Genomic DNA, 23,326 nt, shown 5'->3' on the forward strand with positions numbered 1-23,326 from the left:
AACACAGTCTTACCTATCATTTCAGTGTATCAGGAAAAGGAATCCTTTCAGGGCACGCAGACGGTACGGTTGTACGCTACTTCTTTGATGATGAAGGATCTGGAGAATCTCAGGTAGACGACTGCTTCGTATTCAAATTTGTACATGGATGTTAAAATAGTAATGATTCAATTATTTTTTTTTGTTTCATAAAGGGCAAACTGTTGACTCATGCATGCCCACCGTATGCCCTGGCATGGGGTACCAACAGCATAGTTGTGGCCGGATGTGATAAGAAAATCGTAGCCTATGGCAGAGAGGGCCACATCCTACAGACGTTCGACTACAGTCGAGATCGCTCGGAGAAAGAATTCACAGTAGCAGCTGCGAGCCCCAGCGGTCAATCCATAGTCGTTGGAAGCTATGACAGGTGAGTGATTATTTGAACAGATGAAATTTAAGAAAAAAATATTTTATCCCAAAATAAGCCACCGTAAAATTGTGTTCCTCAGATTACGAATTTTCAACTGGAGTCCAAGAAAAGCCAACTGGGATGAAGCTTCTCCCAAAGAGATTCCCAACCTGTACACCATCACAGCTCTAGCCTGGAAGAAAGATGGCTCTCGACTCTCTGTTGTCAGTTTGGATGAGAATTTTGTTTTGTGTTTTTTTTGTTTCATAAAGGGATTACCTTAGTTCAAATCATAGCTAAAGCCACAATGAGCAAACGTAATTGTGTAAAATTATTGTATACAATGTTAACTAAAGATCGGCTGCCAAACCTCCCTTCACATAGCGCTGATTTAAAAAAAACTATCCCTATGAACCTGGGCACACCAAAGGAAAGTTTAATAGATGATGCAGATGTTATAAGACATTAAAAGTTTCCAGACACCTTGGGGCGGTTTCCCGGACAGGGATTAGCTTAATCCAGGACTAGGCCTTAGTTTAATTAGGAAATATACCTAGTTTGAACAAACATGCCTTACTAAAAACATTACCTGTGTGCATTTTGAGGCTAAACAAAGGGCTCTGATGTATTTTAAGATATGTAAGTGCAAGTTGTTTTCAATTTGTACAGCTCTTAAAAATGTTTTAATCCCTGTCCGGGAAACCGCCCCCTTATGAAATTTCAGCTGTCAAATGGCTGTTCTGTTTATGTAAGAAGTCCCCTTAAAGGATTAGTCCATTTTCTTAAAAGAAAAATCCAGATAATTTACTCACCACCATGTCATCCAAAATGTTGATTTCTTTCTTTGTTCAGTCGAGAAGAAATTATGTTTTTTGAGGAAAACATTGCAGGATGTTTCTAATTTTAATGGACTTTAATAGAACCCAACATTTAATACTTAATTCAACACATAACAGTTTTTTTCAACGGAGCTTCAAAGGACCACAAACGATCCAAAACGAGGCACAAGGGTCTTATCTAGCGAAACGATTGTCATTTTTGACAAGAAAAATAAAAAATATGTACTTTTAAACCACAACTTTTCGTCTTGGTCCGGTCCAGCAAGACCTAACGTAAATGCGTAGTGACGTAGGGAGGTCACGTGTTACATATATAAAACGCACATTTGCAGACCATTTTAAACAATAACCTGACACAAATACATTAATTAGTATCATTACACATACAACAACGTCGGAACGGTCCTCTTCCTCAACACATGTAAACACTGGGGCGGAGTTTCGCGTTCGTCCTCTGTGATCTCTTGACGTAATGACGTATTGCGTCGGGTCACGCTAGCACATCGCGCCCAGATCTAGACGAGAAGTTGTGCTTTAAAAGTGTATATATGTCCTTTTTATTGTCAAAAATGACAATCGTTTTGCTAGATAAGACCCTTATGCCTCGTTTGGGATTGTTTATAGTCCTTTGAAACTCCGTTGAAAAAAACTGTTATGTGTTGAATTAAGTATTAAATGTTGGGTTCTATTAAAGTCCATTAAAATTAGAAAAATCCTGCAATGTTTTCCTCAAAAAACATAATTTCTTCTCGACTGAACAAAGAAAGACATCAACATTTTGGATGACATGGTGGTGAGTAAATTATTTGGATTTTTCTTTTAAGAAAATGGACTAATCCTTTAATAGTTCTTCTGCATTGTACAATACTGTCATTATTTTGGCTTGCTGAGATGTTTTTGTTTCTCAAAATTGAATTATCTATTCAAACGTTTGTCGAGATGCTGTTCAATCATGCATTCATATTTAAATTGCAGGGTACGCTCTGTGGAGGAGTCGAGCTGTTCGACTGCTGCCTCCGTAGGAGTATTTACAAGAACAAATTTGAAATGACATACGTTGGACTGAGTCAGGTGAGCACCTGAAGATACTTCAGTACAGTAAAGAGTAAAAGCATGCACTATTTCTGCTCTGGCTTTTTGAAAAGTTCTGTGGCTTGGCATTTGCCTTAAAGGGGTCATATGATGAAAATATTAGCATTGCCACTTTGTAGGTTTGAGCAAAAATGTGTCGTTTTGGGTGTGTTTTTTAAAATGCAAATGAGCGGATAAAGTGCAAACACTGATCACAATGATGGTGGTTTGTTGTAATTCAAACTCTATTGTGCTGTCAAGTCCAAAAATGTGTCGTTTTGGGTGTGTTTTTTAAAATGCAAATGAGCGGATAAAGTGCAAACACTGATCACAATGATGGTGGTTTGTTGTAATTCAAACTCAATTGTGCTGTCAAGTCCTTCTTTTCTCTCTCTTTCAGAGTTCAGATTAAGGAGGCGGTATTATTCTAATAAGATATCCTTATGACATCATAATGAAAGCCAAATTTCAATGACCTGTTTTTGCTCACACCCACAAAGTGGCAATGCCAACATTTTCACCACACGACCCCTTTAAAAAACAAACAAACACTGTACTAGTGTTGTCAAGATTCCCACAATCTTTGTTTCTTAGAGGATTAGTCAATTTTCTTAAAAGAAATCCTGATAATTTACTCACCACCATGTCATCCAAAATGTTGATGTCTTTCTTTGTTCAGTCGAGAAGAAATTATGTTTTTTGATGAAAACATTCCAGGATTTTTCTCATTTTAATGGACTTTAATGGACCCCAACACTTAACAGTTTTAATGCTGTTTAAAATTGTAGTTTCAAAGGACTCTAAAGGATCCCAAACGAGGCATAAGGGTCTTGTCTAGCGAAACGATTGTCTTTTTTGGCAGGAAAAATAAAAAATATGCGCTTTTGGACCACAACTTTTCGTCTTTCTCCGGTCCTGTGACGCGCCAGCGCGACCTCACGTAATACGTCATTACGTCAAGAGGTCACTCACGGATGACGAATGCGAAACTACGCCCCAGTGTTTACAAGTGTTGAGAAAAAGGACTCTTCCGACGTTGTTGTATGTGGAATGATACTAATTAAAGTCTTTGTGTCAGTTTATTGTTTAAAATGGTCCGCAAATGTGCGTTTCATATATGTAACACGTGACCTTCAACGTCATTACGCAATTACGTGAAGTCGCGCTGGCGCGCCACAGAACCGGAGATAAACGAGAAGTTGTGGTTTAAAAGTGCATATTTTTTATTTTTCTTGCCAAAAATGACAATCGTTTCGCTAGATTAGACCCTTATGCCTCGTTTGGGATCGTTTAGAGTCCCTTGAAACTGCAATTTTAAACTGCATTAAAACTGTTAAGGGGTCCATTAAAGTCCATTAAAATGAGAAAAAAATTTCTTAAAATATTTCTTTTCGACTGAACAAAGAAAGACATCAACACCCTGGATGACACTGTGGTGAGCAAATTATTTGGATTTTTTAAGAAAATGGACTAATCCTTTAAACTTTTCGCAGGTGATTGTTAAGAATTTGTCTACTGGCACACGAGTGGTGTTGAAGTCTCAGTACGGCTATGAGATAGATGAAGTTAAAGTCATGGGGAAGGATCGATATATAGTGGCTCATACCTCTGACACGCTCCTGCTGGGAGACCTCGTGTCCAACAAGCTTAGCGAGGTAAGATGCTGTCTTAATTCACTTCTCTTTGGGCAGTATGAAAATCTCACAATTTTAATCTATTCTTGTTCTTGTCTGTACGTAATCCATCAAAAATCTGTTTTCTGTAAGTGTTTAAACAGAAGTGTAGCGTGATGAACGCCTTTATCAGCTCGGCCAAGGTTTTAAAATGTCTAATTAAAAGTTCAAGGGCTGTCATGGTTCACTGTGTTAATCCATGTTTAATTGAGTTTCCAAAGTGCCCTTATGCAGGCTGAAAGATAGTTGAGTGTGACAAACAGGATATTGGTGAAGGGCCCTGGCTGTGCTGTCGCTCTTTTTCTATCTCTGTCTGTGTAATGTAGTGGAAAACAAAGCTGATGACCATGTCATAGTTCAATAAACAGCATCACACTCCCATTACAGGTGGCGTGGCAGGGCTCCGGGGGAAATGAGAAATTTTTCTTTGAAAATGAAACGGTACTGTCTTGTTTCATTGCATATTATTAAGCGAGCAGTGTCTTGGGATTAAATAAATCATACAACATCAGCTGATATAATTAACATCTGTGAATTATGTTGTTTTCAAATAGGTGTGCATGATTTTCAATGCTGGAGAGTTGGCGCTGGTGGAGTATGGGAGCAATGATGTCCTGGGATCTGTTCGGACAGAGTTTATGAATCCTCATCTTATCAGGTAGAAAAACAAACTACAAACCCTTCAAAAAGGGGGTTTTGAAAAACAAACCACTTTTTGAAGACAAAATATTATCAAATTGTAATGTAAATTTAATTATATTCACTTTATTTCTGGTCTTGCTGTGCATTATTAAAACTTTATTGTTAAAGGATCAGTCAATTTTCTTAAAGCTCACGTAACACACGCAGTTTCTGCATTTCTGATGTTAATCTGGAGTACCTATAGAGTTGTATGACATCCTTTATATCTCCAAAGAGTCTTTAGTTTAATCAGATTTATAAAAGAAAGATTAGCTTTACCGTATCTTTCCGATAACGTACGAAAAAATGAAGGAGGAGTTACTTCCGCAGGAGGAGCGAGTACGAGTCATGCAACACTATACAACACTGTTTTAACTTATGATTCACTACATGTTCGTGTCATTTATATAATATACACGCGCCTATTTCCAACATAAGACAGAAGTCTTACTTACCACGTGTAACTCGTCATGACCCGGTTCTGAAAATCCACTGCATCAAACACACACGCAAAACTCCGCTGCTAATCCGGATAATAAACTATATCCATTGTTTCCATAAGGCTGGATGTCTTCTCCTTACATCCAAAAACACACTTCTTCTTGTGCCATTGTTGACTTTTGAAATTAAACAAAGCTGAGTGGCGTGATAAGCTGTTAGCAAGCTCTAGCGTCTCCCGCTGACTGACGGCTGGGCGGGGTTTTCCGGGGGAAGTTTTCCGGCGGAAGCCCATATTAAGAAGTGATACGTATCGAAAACCCCTGAAACGTCAGTTAGAACTGTAATCAAAAAAAAACTTGCCGAAACTTGTACGAACCCTGGCGAAGTGCATTCGGCACAGAAATACTCTGAAACACGCCCAACTGCGGTTTTGACACTTTGCCTACGTTTAGCATGAGGAAACAACTCTATAACTGTGTTAATAAGTCAGAATGCTTGAAATACCATTAAACCCCCCTTTTAAAAAAAATCCAGATAATTTACTCACCACCATGTCATCCAAAATGTTGATTTCTTTCTGTGTTCAGTCGAGAAGAAATTATGTTTTTTGAGGAAAACATTCCAGGATTTTTCTCATTTTAATGGACTTTAATGGACCCCAACACTTAACAGTTTTAAAGCAGTTTAAAATTGCAGTTTCAAAGGACTCTAAACGATCCCAAACAAGGCATAAGGGTCTTATCTAGCGAAACGATTGTCATTTTTGGCAAGAAAAATAAAAAATGCACTTTTAAACCACAACTTCTTGTCTTCCTTCCGTCATGTGTGCGTCAGCGCAACCTCACGTAATACGTCATCACATCATCACATCAAGAGGTCACAGAAGACGTATCGAAACTACGCCCCAGTGTTTACAAGTGTGGTGAAAGAGGACCGTTCCTACGTTGTTGTATGTGGAATGATACTAATTAATGTCTTTGTGTCAGTTTATTGTTTAAAATTGTCCGCAAATGTGCGTTTCATATGTTACACGTGACCTTTTGACGTCATTACGCAATTACGTGAGGTCGCTCACGTAAAGTTGTGGTTTAAAAGTGCATATTTTTTATTTTTCTTGCCAAAAATGACAATCGTTTCACTAAATAACCCTTATGCCTCATTTGGGATCGTTTAAAGTCCTTTGAAACTGCAATTTTAAACTGCATTAAAACTGTTAAGTGTTGGGGTCTATTAAAGTCCATTAAAATTAGAAAAATCCTGGAATGTTTTCCTCAAGAAACATAATTTCTTCTCGACTAAACAAAGAAAGACATCAACATTTTAGATGAAATGGGGGTAAGTAAATTATCTGGATTTTTTTAAAGAAAATTGACTAACCCTTTAAGAACACAGTTTTTGTTTGTTTGTTTTCTGAAACTGTTTATTTCTTGCCAAGTCTGACTTTTTCTGGACTGCACAGACAGGAAAAATAGTAAATATTAATATAAATATAATCTACATTTAACATTGCACTTAAATATAGATGCTATGGATATATTTTGCTTGCAAATATCAAATGCAACATTATAGGGATAGTTTACCCAAAAATGTCATCTGTCAATATTTCCTCACCCTCCTATATGAGTTTCTTTATTCTGTTGAACACAAAAGAAGATATTTTGACAAATGATGGTAAGCGCACAGTTGCACAATAATATTTGGAAAGTCAATAGTGCGCAAATCAACTGTGCGCATACCATAATTAATCAAAATATCTCATTTTGTGTTTAACAGAATAAAGAAACTCATACAGATTTAAAACATCATAAGCGTAAAGAAGTGATAAAAGAATTTTAATTTTTGGGTTAACGGTCCCTTTAAAGGTAGGGTAACACATTTTGAAAAATGCTAACGGTAGCCGCCTAGCAATGAAATCCCGATCCCACCCTCAAGTCAAACCGCCATCCAAAGTCACGCCTCTTCCACAACACATGAACACGCACAGATCAGACGGTCACATCTCATGTCTCATTCAGCAGTGAGACAACTTTGCAGTACAAAGTCGAATAACACTGCCAAAATAACCAAACAACTGGTTTACATCAGAATTAGTTTAAGCACACGTTCGGTTGTGTAGACGTAGTAACTACGCTAATCCGTAAACGAACACAAATTTCATAAGCAACACAATGTTTCATCAAAGTAGAATATCTGAATCCATCTCAATACAAACATATCGCGTACCTACCTTACCAAAATAAACAGTGCAACGACCCTTTCAGACCCTTTGTGTCCTGCAGCTGTTTGCATCTCGTGGTAAAGCAGTAAAGTTACCGATGTTCATTTGGGTTTTTGCTCTTGCTGATCCAGGCAGTTTTTGCTGTTGTTGTTATAAAAAATGCCTTTAGTTTTGTGCCTCCTGTGTAGGTTGTCAATTTAGCAGAAAAGTTTGCTGTTCTCACTGTTTACAGGCAGGAGGTGAGCGCACGTGAACGCGCTGATGACGTATGGTGTCTGCGTGGACTCGCTGCGCGGTTGGCATTCAAATTACGCTTACGTATGAGGGACAAAAATGGAAACGTCCGTTCGGACCGAAATCTATGATTTGTTGAACATTTTTTGGTCCTACGCCTTTCACAGATGACATAAATTTCTACAAATACATTTAAACAACTTAACACAGTGATTGCTATCAGGATGTAAGGAGACTTTTAACCAGCATAACAAAAAATGTTTCAGGATCAAATCTGTTACCCTACCTTTAAGGTCAAACTTATATTTAATACCAACCACTAGATGTCGCTATTTATCTTGTTTTAACCAATTGGCCTTATGCTGTTATTCTGGTCTGTAAACCACTCTTGCAGCTGGCTCTTAGTGTGCAGACTTAGTCATCCCAAATCAGCATTCATGTATAAAATCTGTCAGGTCCTGTCAGACCACAGTACTTGGTTCCTCATGATGGAGCACTGGCAGGTCCCTCAGCACTCACAGGATGTCTTTACGCCTGGATTTGTGTGTTTGTGTTCACAGTGTGCGTCTGAATGAGAGAAAACAGAGAGGAGTGGAGGACAACAAAAAGTTGGCCTACCTGGTAGACATCAAAACTATTGCTATCGGTAAGTCTTTACCTACAGCTTGTATTGTACTTTAATAAAGAACAGATTATTATTGTAAAATCATGCAATAATCATATTTCAAACCAACTGATGAAATAAGCTTGCGCAACTTTCGTACGCTTACAAAGTTAAACAAAAATGAAAGAGGCGGAGAGCAGCCTGAAGAACACACCAAACCGTGAGTTCACGCTAGAAGTCAGGACCAATGTATGGGTGATTCTCACGAAACCATTGAAACACCACGGCACTAATGATTTTAGCTTTAAAATGTGTAATATAGTAACATTAAAAAGCATCAGAATTAACACAATACTGTGTTCTACCTTGCACAATGTGTGATTTCAACATAAGAATTTATAATTGTAAATTTTATCTCATTTTCTGCTGAAATTCTCATTACCGCAATGTGTCCGGCTGTGTTTGAACATGCGTTATGTTGTAATTTAATCAAATTAACACAAAAATATTAAGAAAAAAATAAATGGATGTTTTGCTAGACTACTTTAGATGACAGAAAAAATATTTACTGAATATTCATGTATAATAATAATGAAGAAAAATTAGGAAAATGATGTGTCCATGCCTGATGTTATCATCCTCCGCAACACTTTTTGAGAACAGTTTAAGCACACATACAGAATTTTAATAAAGTTTGATTTTGAGTGACCAAGCACATGGACCAGTTACTTCAAGATGGATACCAGGTAAGGTAAGATCATTTTTTTACAGTTAATTTGAAATATTGTCTTGTCAGAATGCTTACACGACATTTTGATTATCATTACCGCAACAGATGCTTATTAAATGTTAATTTAATTAATAGAAGCATATTACTTTGATTTTAAATGCATGTGCAGAATCTCCAAATTATGTTCTTTCAGGTTTGTCATGTCATTCTGAAAATATGTCAGTGTTGATGTTTTCTGACTGTTGCGGTAATGAGATTTTTTAGGACTAATTTTTTAAATTATGGCACAAAAAGTGTTAAATGATACGTAAAAGTTTTTAAATTAATGTTCCCATTTACTCCAGACTTTGTTTTTCAATGTCTGGTGGGAAAAAAAGTAAATTTAAGCAATTTTTACATTTTCATGCTTGACATGTTTAAAACCAAGTTTTCGTGAGAATCACCCGTATACTCATTAGGCGGAGAGTTGGTGGTCTTTTGTGGCTGTTCAAACACATTCGTTTACACAACACCACAAATAGAAATCCGGTCTGCGTTTTTGACTACCTCTGAATATGATCGACAGTGGACGGGTTCATTTGCACCTGTATTTAGCACCGGCCACTTATGATCCGATCGACCAAAATGCATCTTAACACCAGGTGTTAACGGGGCCGTAGACGGCGACCCCGCTGTGTCATTGCCACAGCTCTTTCCTTTCGCCATCTGCCGCACCTCTGACCTCTTCCTGTGGTAATTAAGTCCAGGCATGCTCTCTCTGTCCTGCAAGCCTTGTTGTTTTTGAGGTGGTGAAAATGAGAAACAACTTTCATCCAATTTATTTTTCTCTGACAGACAGCAGAGTGCTTTTCCTCCTCACTGCTCCGTGCGCTTAAAACCTGTTCGGAAAGTGCAAATTGGAGAGTGTTTTTTCTTGCTTTCATTTTCCCCCTTCGTAAGTGATGCTTTCCATCAGAATGGTTATTGTGAACAAAGAGCCAGAGACGCACAGAAGCGTCACAGAACGTGATTCGTAAAAGACTCATTGATTTGTTTTTGTTAGGTCGCGGATGTACAGGGTGTGTGAATGAAAGAAACTGCTTCATTTTTTGCTGTGTGTCTTTTTTGAGTGTTTATGGTGATGTTCATTGCTAGTAAATGGAACCATCTCCAACTTTTTATCATGCCAAGTTTCCTTTTAATGTTTGTGTCTGATAAAAATACAGCGTGAAACCGTTTTAAAGCATTTGTGATCTCTGTCTGATTTTTAGTGGACCTTGTTGGTGGATATAACTTGGGCACCATTAGCCATGACTCCAAGATTGACTGGCTGGAATTGAACGAAACAGGCCGTAAATTACTCTTTAGGGACAAGAAACTGAGGGTAAGGGACAAACTGTACAAAATAATTCCAGCTTAAGCTGATAGCTATATTTTGAAGCATGTTAGCTGGGTTCTAGCTGGTCCGTGCAGAAAACAGCCACTGTCTTTCAAAACACATCTACCTGCATGATGGATTTTTCATTTGATAAGATTTAATAGTTTAAAATCAGATTTGACCTATATTTATGTTTTTCCCATGTTTAGCTCCACCTGTATGACATCGAGAGTAGTTTGAAGAGTACCATGTTGAGTTTCTGTCCGTACGTTCAGTGGGTTCCAGGCAGTGATGTAGTTGTGGCTCAAAACAGAGGAAACCTGTGTGTTTGGTACACCATCGACAGCCCTGAGAGGGTCACAATGTTTCCTCTCAAGGTAAGATCGAATCTCAGCTAATTCACTTAAAGAAACAGTATGTATGAAATGAATATCAATTAATCATAAAATGGCCCTGATATATCACTAGACATTACAAAATCATTTTCATTTCAAATACTTATATCACTGACAACAGTGGTCTGGCCAGGATATTGTCATTTAAAAAGTGGAGTTGCAGCCCTCAACTGATGTTGATGTTGTCATTTTGTGTATTGGCCACAGCTGTGTGATTGCAGTACCAGTTTTAGCCACATGTTTTGTGATTGCAATACCAGTTTTGGCCACAATCCTACATACGGTTCCTTTAAAGGTGCAGTGTGTAATTTTTAGAAGGATCTCTTGACAGAAATGTAAAATAATATACAAAACTATATTATCAGTGGTGTATAAAGACCTTTCATAATGAACCGTTATGTGTTTATTACCTTAGAACGAGACATTTTTATCTACATACAAAGAGGGTCCCCTTACATGGAAGTCGCCATTTTGTGCCGCCATTTTTCTACAGAAGCCCTTAACGGACAATATTTTGTTGTCTCCGACAATGACATGTTTGTCCGGTGGCAGCTACTGTAGCTTCTCTATGTGTTTCAAAAGCAAGGGGTGAGCAGTGGACTACGCTGTTGATTGCAATTCGCAACCTCACCACTAGATGCCGCAAAAATGTACACACTGCACCTTTAAATCACGCACATTTTGCTAGGACTATACCTGCACATTACCTTACCTGAACCTCATTCACGAAGCACTTTGGTCTCAGGAAAATTGCGTAAACTTGGCAGAGAGCCTTCTGTTTGAACACAAACACGTTCCGTAAAGAGGGTTGCACACCAGACGCGCCGCGCCGCACCATTCTAAAAAAACAAACACATTGTTTTCTTTGAGTATATTAGCACGCCGGCGCCGACAGGTGGCGCCTGTTTGCGGCGCCCAGCTTTGACTTAAGAAGTTGCTCAAATCCCTGTCGCGCCACAGAGCGCCACTCACATAGTTTAACATTAAATAACATCATATTTGTCCCAAATCATTAACGATTAACATTGGCTGCTAACGTATATTTTGCATTAAGTAGACACTATCTGACTAAGCTTCCGGTTTACGATACCTCTGAGTTGTTCTACACGTGACTCAACGCGGCACTGAGCTGCGCCTCCGGTGTGCGACCCCCTTAAAATGTTCTGGGATCGCTTCCGTAAACTGGAGCTAGTAACATTGGCTTTACATTTACGGAAAGCATTCTGTGTGAACAAATGACATGTAGTGCAGTCCTGACAGAAAAACGCAGTTTTTTTTGTGATTGTTGCGGGCAAAAAACCTTGATCTTGCAGCACGTTTCTTAAAAAAAATGCAATGGAATATGCGGGATATTTATCAAATTTTATGCGATGAAATTGTGGGAACTTGCGAAAATTGCGGGAACTTTCAAAAATTGCGGGAACTTGCAAAAATTGTGAGAACTTGCAAAAACTGTTTACATTTTTCAATGATGTTCACGTCACATGATCACGTCACTTCATAACGTTCTCATGGCAACAGGGGACATGGCTGCGCTTGTGTGAAGTAAATGCAACATTTTCAACTTTCTGCTAAGATATATGTGATTTTTACTACGAAAATGCAGGGATTATGAAATCATGCAATCCCCGCATAAATATGCGGACTTTGGCTGTTTATGCGTTGAATCATGCGATCGCATTATCACATTTTTTTGGAGGGAGTGGTAGTGTGGCGTGATCTAGTGAGGATGTGCGTGTTATCGCAACAGGAAGTTTTCGTTTAGCTCTTTGGCACGGGGGGAATTAAATAAAGCATCATCATGACGAGATTATAAATCTATAAGATTATAATAAACCTGCATAAATCTACCAAGTGCAGGACTTTAAATATGTCACGTGTCTTTACAGCATGTGTGTGAATGCACGCACAGATTTCGGAAAATTATTGGGAGTGTGAATGAACCAAAAATTAAATGATCCCAGATAAATCCCAGACGCCTTTTCTGTGTATTTTCCGGAATCTGTGATTAAATACGCTGTCGAGCGCCATAATAAATATGCCGAACCTATGGGCGGCAGTGTAGGGAGAGGAATAAAGTCATGCAAGCCAATCAAAATCCTCAGAATCGACCCCAACGAATAACAGATGTGACTTACTGTTCCTTTCAAAACAGCAAACATAGGGCGCTCACATGACATTTTCTGGTGCATAATGTGACGTTTCAGAACCTAAAACCCCATTTCTCCCAGTTAACACGGCAACACATAACCAGGGTTATCAGAAAAATCCACTTTGTCCAGAGGTTTTAGAAATAATAGTTTTCTGTGAAAAAACAGGCTTTTGCTATTTTTTGGCATATGCCATTTTTGGCTTTTGTGCGTACATAGACTTTTAGTTAGGATCCTACGCACAGTTTTATAAATGAGACCCCAGGTCAGTTCGGACTATAGGTGCAATTTTGTCATGTAATACAACACACCGTTTTTTTTATTGTGAGTTTGATTGTGTGTTTAATTGTGTGCTACCACAGGGGGATATTGTAGACCTGGAGCGATCCAATGGTAAAACTGAAGTCATTGTGACTGAAGGGGTTAACTCTGTCTCCTATACTTTGGATGAGGGGCTGATTGAATTCGGTACAGCCATCGATGACGGTGACTATCACAGGTACCACAAAACATTGCAGCCATCTGCTCTAAATGATGATTTGTGTACTCTAAGAGTAGATTTTGAGTAGATACTCAAGTATCTTTATTCAAAGCTGATTTTTATGTCTGTGCAGGGCCACGGCATTTCTGGAGACCCTGGAGATGTCTGCCGAGACAGAGGCCATGTGGAAGACCCTGAGCAAACTCTCCCTGGAGGCACGACAGCTCCACATCGCTGAAAGGTTAGACAAGCGAGACAACCACCTTTCTGACTCGACTGATGCTGTGACAGACTTAATCATAGCCCTCTGAAATGGTGCTGGTGTCACATCAGATGACATAGGAATGGATGTCTGTCAGTATGCTTTGTATCACTATTTAACTAGTTAGTTATGGCTTTCAATGTGCCGTAAGTTAAATACATTAATTCAACATTAGCACTAAAGTTGTTGACCAAAAGCTTTTTAAGTTTGCAGAGTGCGACCCGAGTTCAATTCCCGGCTCATGGTCATTTGCCGATCCCATAATCCTCTCTCCTCTCTGTACTTTCCTGTCCTTAACTCAATTAACGGCAAAAAGTATATAACGGTTTTTTAAAGGTAAGCAGTGAGTAATGCATAGAGACAGAGCGCAGAGCGTCATAACCTGAAAATCACGCCCACCGGGGGTGAAAACAATCCAACCGTCTCTATTGACTTTGTATAGCGAGAGGCCGCCTTCTTCTCATTTCTGGCTTATAACAAAAAACTGAATAATGCCTAAAAGCTGCTTTGTGAAAATATGTACAGCTAACAAGCCAAAGAACCCAGAAATAAGTTTTTATAAGCTGTTGAGCCGTAAAACTCAGCTTTTAAGGAGAAAAAAGTGTATCGCCGACTATGTTTCCCCCTTGTGGACGCAGTTCTACTAATATGAGTACTATGAAAAGTTGCCTGTTTCCATTTTTTTGTCTTTAAACGCTCGTTTTTTGGGGTCGACAGCTTATAAAAACTTTTTTACAGATTAAACTTAAAACCATAATAATACCTAAAAGCTGCTGTGTGACAAGGTGTACAGCTAACAAGCCAAAAAAATAACAGAAATACGTTTTTATAAGCTGTCGACTTCAAAAAACGAGTGTTTAAAGACACAAAACTGGAAACAGGCAACTTTTCATAGTACTCCTATTAGTAGAACTTTTTTTTTTTTGAATGTTGAAGTTTATTGAATCATTGAAATTCAGAAACAATACAAAAGGGCAAGTGCATATAACATCACATATTTTCACATGTCACATACCTTACAAAAATAAAAATACAAAAATAAATAAAAAGGGCATCACAACCTATTAGTAGAACTGCGTCCACTAGGGGGAAACGTAGTCGGCGATCCACTTTTTTCTCCTTAAAGGCTGGGTTTTACGGCTCGACAGCTTATAAAAACTTATTTCTGGGTTCTTTGGCTTGTTAGCTGTACATCTTGTCACACAGCAGCTTTTAGGCATTATTCTGTTTTTTGTTATAAGCCAGAAATGACAAGGAGGCGGCTTCTCGCAATACAAAGTCAATGGAGACGGTTGGATTGCCCCCCCCCCCGGTGGGCGTGGTTTTCAAATTTGCATAACTGCGCTCTTTCTCTATTCCAGAAGCATTAGTGACAAGAACCCTAAATAAAGCCGCTATTTAAGATGGCTGATCTGTCTGTTACTGTCTTTAAAAGCTAAAATTTTCTCAGATAAGATTCTGTCTAAGAAAATTGTGCGTAATCTGCTAAAGAAAAAATCATTTACCTGGGATGGAAAGCTTGTGCAGACGGATAAAGGCTTGAGCACCAAAGAAGCTCCTGAAAAGGCTTCCAGTGATAGCAGCAGACATGTTTAGAGTTTCATTTTACTGTAAACGCATTTTTAAGAGTCTAAAGCTAGAATTTAAATGACAAGGGCTTTAATAATATAGGATGGGTTTGTTATGTATCTGCATAAAGCATGCAAAGAAAAAGATTGAGGAGAATGCAAATGTAGAAGTGTTTTTCCTGATTGCATGCTGTCCACCTCATTATGCCAGGGTTATTATTAAAGGGGACATATCATAATATCTGACTTTTTTCATGTTTAAGTGCTATAATGTGTCCCCAGTGCTTGAATCAACCTGGAAAATGTGTAAAAGATCAACCCAGTAACTTAGTTTTGGTAAACCATTCTCTGCAAGCATGTGAAAAAATTATTGAAATTTGACTCCCCTTATGATGTCAAAAGGGGATGATACCGCCCCCTATTCTGCACTATCCAACCACGGCACTGCCATTTAGTGCAGAGGTCATCTAATTCGCATTTTAAAGGACACACCCAAAATCAAAAAAAAATTTTGCTCACACCTACAAAGTGATTTTAATATGTTATAATAACTTATCTATATGGTATTTTGGTCTAAAACATACATATACACATACTGTGAGGACACCAAAGATTTATTTGACATCTTAAAAAATTATTGTGAAATGTCTCCTTTAAATAATATATTTTTTTATTTAGCTTAGTTTTAGTTTATTTATTTATTTATATTTTTAAATGTTATTAATAATACGTTTTTAATGTATTAGATCAGTGGTTTTCAAACTGGGGGCCGGGGTCCCTAGGGGGGCCGCGAGATGCTGCCAGGGGGGCCCCAGTTTTATGACATTTTATGAAATACATTAATTTATCATGAATTCTGTGTAATTAAACCTAAAAAAATAAGGCTACTTACCAAAAGCACTACTTTTTTGTATAATTTAATGTTTTTTTTTAACAGTTTTTATCACAAATTTCCTTTGGGGGGGCCGCGAAGGAATGCACCGTACACAAGGGGGGCCGCACACTGAAAAAGTTTGGGAACCACTGTATTAGATGATAGTGTTTAACATTTGGACCACCTAGTGTTATCTCTATCTAGTGGCAATGTCCTGTTTAATAAAGACAGGTAGTAAAGTTTTTAAATATGAAAAATTATAGTTTATCCAAAAACAAAATTTTTTTTTGGTTATGTTTACTTTTTTTTATCTTTAATAGTACTACTAACAATAGATCAGATTCACAGTTCATGTTTGCTATATATCCTGCCTGTCGTAATTTAGTACAATATTAACAGTTGAATGTGAAGTGATATTGCATAAGCTGTTCATTCTTTTCATTTTTGGTTTATCCTGTTTTTTTTCACCATGCTGTCCTGATTTTCCGCAGGTGTTTCGCAGCTTTTGGGGATGTCTCCAAAGTCAGATTCCTAAATGAGACCAACAAGATTGCGGATGCAGTCTCAAAGGAATATGTATGTAGAGCAGACAAACACATCTTTATAAATGGACCTTTAATGGCTACAGTTTAATAGGACTTGTATTTCCAATAATGTACATTTTATTTGTTGTACTTAGCTTATACATTTTAAAATTAAATCGTTTTTTCTATTTTGTAGGGTGGTGATGGTACAGACCACTACCAAGTGAAAGCGAGGCTGGCAGTGCTGGATAAGAACTTTAAGCTTGCCGAGATGTATTACATGGAACAGGTGAAATATTCAATTTTTAAAGACATGACCTTGCACATATTCAACTGAGATTGTATCTCTGTATCTTGCTGTGAGTAATATTACTGTGACCCTATAGAACGCAGTCGATGAAGTAATGGAAATGTATCAAGAGCTCCACATGTGGGATGAATGTATTGCTGTGGCTGAAACAAAGGTAACATCCATTTAAACATTAGCTTACATATATTCATAACTTCTAGTCAAGTGTGTATTGTTTAAATTGTGCATGGGGCCTAATGTGTGTTTCTCACTTTTTTAAGGGCCATCCAGAGTTGGACAATTTGAGACGAAGCTATTATGCCTACCTGATGGAGACGAATCAGAACGAGAAAGCCGCAGAGGTGAAAGAAAGTGAGGGAGACGTCGCGGGTGCCGTTAACCTCTACCTGAAAGCAGGACTTCCCGCCAAAGCCGCCTGGTTGGCCATGAGCAGAGATGAGCTCTTATCAAACCATGACATCATGAGCCGCATCACTGCCGCACTCATTAAAGGAGAGTTCTATGAGAGGGTGGGTTTCTCTTGAGATCAGAGATGAACATAATGTACAAATCAGTGAGATGGTCGCTGTTATGATCCACTCATTCACTTCTTTCATCTGAGCAACATCCTGTTGAAAAGACCAGCTGAGGCTAGCAAGAATTTCCGTGCTAGTTTTTTGATCAACGTGGCCAGTCAAAATTAACAGAAAAAGATTGTGACTTGCAGGTTTTTTTTTAAGTTAGTTGACCAAAGAAGTCATACTTAAAGGACTAGTCAATTTTCTTTAAAAAATCCAGATAATTTACTCACCACAATGTCATCCAAAATGTTGATGTCTTTCTTTGTTCAGTCGAGAAGAAATTATGTTTTTTGAGGAAAACATTCCAGGATTTTTCTCAATTTAATGGACTTTAATGGACCCCAACACTTAACAGTTTTAATGCAGTTTAAATTGCAGTTTCAAAGGACTCTAAACGATCTAAAACAAGGCATAAGGGTCTTATCTAGCGAAACGATTGTCATTTTTGGCAAGAATAATAAAAAATATGCACTTTTAAACCACAACGTCATCACGTCAAGAGGTCACGGATGACGTATGTGAAACTACGCCCCAGTGTTTACAAGTGTGGAGAAAGAAGACCATTCCGACGTTGTTGTATGTCGAATGATAGTCATTAATGTCTTTGTGTCAGTTTATTGTTTAAAATGGTCCGCAAGTGTGCATTTCATATATGTTACGCAATTACGTGAGGTCGCGCTGGCACGTCACAGGACCGGAGGAAGAAGAGAAGTTGTGGATTAAAAGTGCATATTTTTTATTTTTCTTGCCAAAAATGACAATCGTTTCGCTAGATAAGACCCTTATGCCTCGTTTGGGATCATTTAGAGTCCTTTGAAACTGCAATTTTAAACTGCATTAACACTGTTAAGTGTTGGGGTCCATTAAAGTCCATTAAAATAAGAAATATCCTGGAATGTTTTACTCAAAAAACACAACTCCTTCTCGACTGAACAAAGAAAGACATCAACATTTTGGATGGCATGGTGGTGAGTAAATTATCTGCATTTTGGATGGACTAATCCTTTAATAGGCTAGTTAAGATGAATGGGGTGATCAAAACATTTATCGGTCTTTACATCACCTTTACTCTTTACACACCAATACCATACTACATTTTTTATTGTTTAACAGGCAGGTGACCTGTTTGAGAGGATAAAGAATAATCAAAGAGCCCTAGATTGCTACAGGAAGGGGAATGCTTTTAAGAAAGGTAAGTACGCCTGCAAAAACAAACAAGAATAGAACGAAATTCAAAACGTCAGCGCAATAGGCAGCTTTTTACATTACATCATAGTTGACCTCTGTGTTGATGCATCGTGCCTCCACAGCTGTGGATCTGGCCCGTGTTACATTTCCCGCTGAAGTTGTTAAGCTGGAGGAAACGTGGGGTGATTATCTAGTGCAACAGAAGCAAATGGATGCTGCTATCAACCATTACATAGAAGCCGGGTGAGTTCAAGGGTCCAACAAGCCCCCCATAGATGTACAGGTATCTCCTCTCACAAGGACTTGGGTGTTAAAATTTGAATCAGGCAGCAATTTGATTAATCTCTTCTCCTTTTGAAGGCGCTCCACCAAGGCCATAGAGGCGGCGATCGCAGCACGTCAGTGGAAGAAAGCATTGCACATACTGGAGCTACAGGAAGACAGGACTGCTGCCAAATATTATCTGAAGATAGCCCAGCACTTTGCCTCTGTACAAGAGTTTGAGGTATTGCATCGTTTACATCCCATAAACGATCTTATTTTAAAAACACGATCTGGATTAAATCTGTTTTGGGTTGTCCTGTTTTGCTGTGTAACAGGTGGCAGAGCGCCTGTTTGTGAAAAGTGATCATATCAAAGATGCTATTGATATGTACACACAAGCTGGGCGATGGGAGGAAGCTCATAAGGTAAGAGTCACTTTGTGATCTTTTACAAACCGTATTCATGCATTTTAGTGGTACTTGCTAATGGCAAACATTACTACTGTTGGCGTTGATCAAATTAAAGGCATTCAAAGAAATAAAGCCCTCAGAATTAAGGGGTTGTGCACACCAAAGCTTTTAAACGCGGCTAAAAAATGCCTGGAGGATGCCGAATGCCAGCTGCTTTCTACAGCTGAGGGCTTTGGTCGCTGTGATACTTCTGCTTTGTTTATCAGCCGTTGTATGATGCGTCGGTTGGTTGTTGTGATATTTGTCTTGTTCCTTCTCCACTGTGATTGGATGGCCATGTGAGAACTCGCATTGATGAGCTGAGCTTTTCACATAAAGCTGAATTTTTTTCAAGTCTCAGCGCGGAAAATATGCCGGCTTTCAGCACGGAAAAAAACGCTTGCTGCTGGCTTTTTTGAAAAACGCAGAACTTCCATTGGAAACAATTGAAAACGTACGCCGGGTGCGGGCGTAAAGGCTTTGGTGTGCACGCCCCCTAAAGGACCAGTTCATCTCAATATGAACATTTTGTAATTTTTTTGAAAGAAATTTCTATAGCTGAATAAATTGGTGTGTTGTATTAACTGTTTCCCCGCCATTGACGAGTTATCTCGTCAATTAAGAGAAAACGCTTTCTTTGCCAATGACGAAAATTTCCGGCTTTCCGCTATACCGCTATTATGCACCAGGTGGCACTTCCACAACTTTTACAACCCGCAAGTAATGCCTCATGTGAAAGAGTGTCATGAAATCATGAAAAATGCTGGCGCTGGCTGGCAACTTTTTTAAAACGCTGGTGGTAAAAGAGTTAATTATAAACCAGTGGACAAAACTGCAGCTGTTTTATTCCCGGATTAATTCAAGAAGTTTACATTAATGAACGATTATGAATTGTAATCTAGCATTCTCTCTTTGTTTCTTCTCTCTCTCGCTCTCTGCGGTTTATCTACACACAGCTTGCAGTGAAGTGTATGACACAAGGGGACGTTTCTGCCCTTTATATCAGCAAAGCTCAAGACTTGGAGAAAGAGGGCAAGTTCAAAGAAGCTGAAAGGTAAATGCGCGCGCGCACACACACACACACACACACACACGCACACACACACACTGCTGTGCTTTTGATCTTGACCACTATCGCATACTGATGGATGAAATAATTTACTGTTAACTGCTATGTTCAGTTACTGGCATTAAATTTAAAGAAGACATTTCACAGGACTTTTTAAAGATTTAAAGTAAATCTTTGGTCTCCCCAGGGTACGTATGTGAAGTTTTATCTCAAAAATATCATATAGATAATTTATTATAGCATGTTAACATTGCCACTTTGTAGGTGTGAGCAAAAATTTGCCAATTTTGAGTGTGTCTTTTAAATGCAAATGAGCTGACCTCTGCTTGAGGGGCGGTAATATCCCCTTCTGACATCACAAGGGGAGCCACATTTTTTCACATGTTTGCAGAGAATGTTTTACCAAAACATTTTTCACATTTTCTGGGTTGATAGAAGCACTGAGGACCCAATTATAGCACCTAAACATGGAAACAGTCAGATTTTAATGATATGTCCTCTTTAAGGCATTTAAATGAAATTATTTACATAAACATACAATTTTTACTGCGCAAGTCTGAAGTTATAGATAAATAGCTGTTAATCAGTCTACCTTTCTGTCTGTAGGCTCTTTACCACTGTAGATGAACCAGACCTGGCCATCACCATGTACAAGAATAAAAAAATGTACGACGACATGATCCGCTTGGTCGCTATACATCACAAAGACCTGCTGCAGGAAACACACGTTCACCTGGCCAAGGTTTGAAAAACATTGGTGCTGTCATTCTTTAATATTTTTAGACACATTTGATCCAAATCTCTTTTGATGTAGCTTACTTATGTTTATTGGGTAACACTTTACAATAAGGTTGTATTTGTTAACATTATTTAAAGGCACACAGCTGAACTTTTTGGCCACTAGGGGGTGCTAGACATGTATTTTTCATGTTTAGCGCCCCTAGAGGCCACAAGCGATGCAGCACTGTCGCAAAGGAAAAGAAGACAACTCTTTAGGTTTTATTGATTCAAGAAATTATATGAAATATACAATCATCTTCAGGAGAACGAACTTTAACAAATAAAAGAAGATAGCGAACGCTGGCCCAATATTGATCCTCGTCCTTCCTTTTATTCTGTCACTCTCCTGTTTTCTCTTTCTGGTTTCCTCCGACAAAACCTTAAGTTTCTTTTTCTTAGTTGCTGTTTCGGCCATGACAAAAACATCAGGAAAATAAATAGTTGCGCTCTCACGTCCGAAGTGGAGGAAGTGACGTATGCCGTAAAGCAGTCAAATTTTGTAGTTCTTTTTGTGCTCGGGTTACTACCCGGAAGCCCAAGTTTAAAAGTAAGAGTAAAAGCGATACAGACCCCGTCAGGCTACAGTAGACATGTCATTCAACCTATTGTAAGTCGATGCGCCATCACAAGGGTCTTGAAAATATATTATGAAGGTTGAAAAACTACAAAGTGTCACTTTAATGCATTAGCTAACATGAACTAAAAATGAACAAATGTTCATGGATTTTTAAAATCCAAAATCTGTTAACATTAGTTTATGCACCACAAACTACCATGAATAACCATTAACAAAGATTAATAAATGAAAAGCTATATTACTTATTGTTACTTATTTAAGCTAATGCATTTACTAATATTAACAAAGGCAACTTTATTGTAAAGTGTTACTGTTTATTGCTTTACAAAACCCCCATGTATACTAAATGCTAAGATTTTCACAGGAGCTGGAATCCGAATCCAGGTTTCAGGAGGCGGAATATCACTACCTAGAGGGTCAGGATTGGAAAGCCGCTGTAAATATGTACAGAGTCAACGATATGTGGGAGGAATCTTATCGGGTATGGACTTTACAGTGGTGTTATTTACATTTTTGCTTTTGTTTGAAGTCACAATCCAAATTAGTACGTGCATTCCCTAGGAATCAAATCCATGACCTTGTTTTGTGAGCACTGTGCTTTGCCAGTTGAGCTACATGAGACCTGTATTGTTATCTTTATTATCTATTTTTTTGTTTTGTACCTCGAGCACTTTGAGTATTTGGTTACTTGATTTGAGTCGATGTAATATAGAGCTATTCGGACACAAGAGATAGAAATTCCTCTTTTTGTGTGCGCAACAGATAGCCAAAAGCCATGGAGGAGCCAGTGCCCATAAGCAGGTGGCGTTCCTGTGGGCAAAGAGTCTTGGAGGGGAAGCTGCAGTTAAACTACTCAACAAGTTTGGCTTGCTGGAAACCGCCATTGACTTTGCAACTGATAACTAGTAAGTCAGTGAAAAAGTTTTGGGTGGTATTTTAATTTATTCCTGTACAGTATAAAGAGAAAATGTATGGCTTTGAAATCAAAAATGGTTATTTCACACTGACACACTAGAGACATAAAACTTGTTTTGCAAAACATTAAATATGTCGAAGTATTGGACAGTACTGTATATGGCCTCAAAAGTTTAATAACAGTAAATATATTTTTTTTAATTCTTAAGCTCATTCGACTTTGCCTTTGAATTGGCTCGACTTTCCATGAACCAGAAGACTCCTGATATCCATCTAAAGAATGCCATGTACCTTGAGGACCAGGTATTTCTTAGCTTCCAGAATTTTTTTTTGCAGATATATACAATGAAAATAGCAGATTTTCTCAGTATTGTTGTATTCATAGTTAGGGCTGTCACAATTATGAAATTTGGCTGACGGTAATTGTCAAACAAAATTTGACGGTTATGATGATTAATCGCTTGTGTTTTTTGTTTGTTTATGAAATAATTTTCACACATTGTTGTAATTATTTAAATTAAATATTTTGCAAGGTTTACCTACACATAACACATATTTTAATAATAGTTTAATGCACACAGTGGCGGTTCTAGACAAATTTCACTAGGGGGGCCAAGGAGGGGCCAGTGTTTTACCAGAGGGGCACATTAAAAAATGGCAAGAAATGACATTTAAAGATTATAGGGGTGGTTACAGGAATTAGTTTAAGCCAGGACTATGC

At 38.2% G+C, this 23,326-nt stretch overlaps 1 protein-coding gene across 3 annotated transcripts in view; it reads left to right on the forward strand.

Annotated features, from left to right (window-relative positions):
* Positions 1-23,326, forward strand: part of ift172 (intraflagellar transport 172) — a 49,687-nt gene that overhangs the window by 1,700 nt on the left and 24,661 nt on the right. For all 3 annotated transcript variants that reach the window (XM_073856276.1, XM_073856277.1, XM_073856275.1), the window contains exons 7-31: positions 26-113; positions 195-409; positions 492-615; positions 2,206-2,301; positions 3,795-3,956; positions 4,362-4,415; positions 4,529-4,632; positions 8,109-8,194; positions 10,133-10,245; positions 10,449-10,616; positions 13,147-13,283; positions 13,399-13,506; positions 16,461-16,545; positions 16,690-16,782; positions 16,880-16,957; positions 17,064-17,312; positions 18,477-18,555; positions 18,674-18,794; positions 18,912-19,056; positions 19,151-19,240; positions 20,221-20,318; positions 20,940-21,075; positions 22,055-22,171; positions 22,453-22,595; positions 22,815-22,908. In XM_073856276.1, the coding sequence (XP_073712377.1) occupies positions 26-113; positions 195-409; positions 492-615; positions 2,206-2,301; positions 3,795-3,956; positions 4,362-4,415; positions 4,529-4,632; positions 8,109-8,194; positions 10,133-10,245; positions 10,449-10,616; positions 13,147-13,283; positions 13,399-13,506; positions 16,461-16,545; positions 16,690-16,782; positions 16,880-16,957; positions 17,064-17,312; positions 18,477-18,555; positions 18,674-18,794; positions 18,912-19,056; positions 19,151-19,240; positions 20,221-20,318; positions 20,940-21,075; positions 22,055-22,171; positions 22,453-22,595; positions 22,815-22,908 (2,983 nt within the window). The remainder of the gene's footprint in view (positions 1-25; positions 114-194; positions 410-491; positions 616-2,205; positions 2,302-3,794; positions 3,957-4,361; positions 4,416-4,528; positions 4,633-8,108; positions 8,195-10,132; positions 10,246-10,448; positions 10,617-13,146; positions 13,284-13,398; positions 13,507-16,460; positions 16,546-16,689; positions 16,783-16,879; positions 16,958-17,063; positions 17,313-18,476; positions 18,556-18,673; positions 18,795-18,911; positions 19,057-19,150; positions 19,241-20,220; positions 20,319-20,939; positions 21,076-22,054; positions 22,172-22,452; positions 22,596-22,814; positions 22,909-23,326) is intronic.

This window comes from Misgurnus anguillicaudatus, chromosome 18 (assembly GCF_027580225.2).
Source record: "Misgurnus anguillicaudatus chromosome 18, ASM2758022v2, whole genome shotgun sequence".
NCBI classification, from domain to species: domain Eukaryota; kingdom Metazoa; phylum Chordata; class Actinopteri; order Cypriniformes; family Cobitidae; genus Misgurnus; species Misgurnus anguillicaudatus.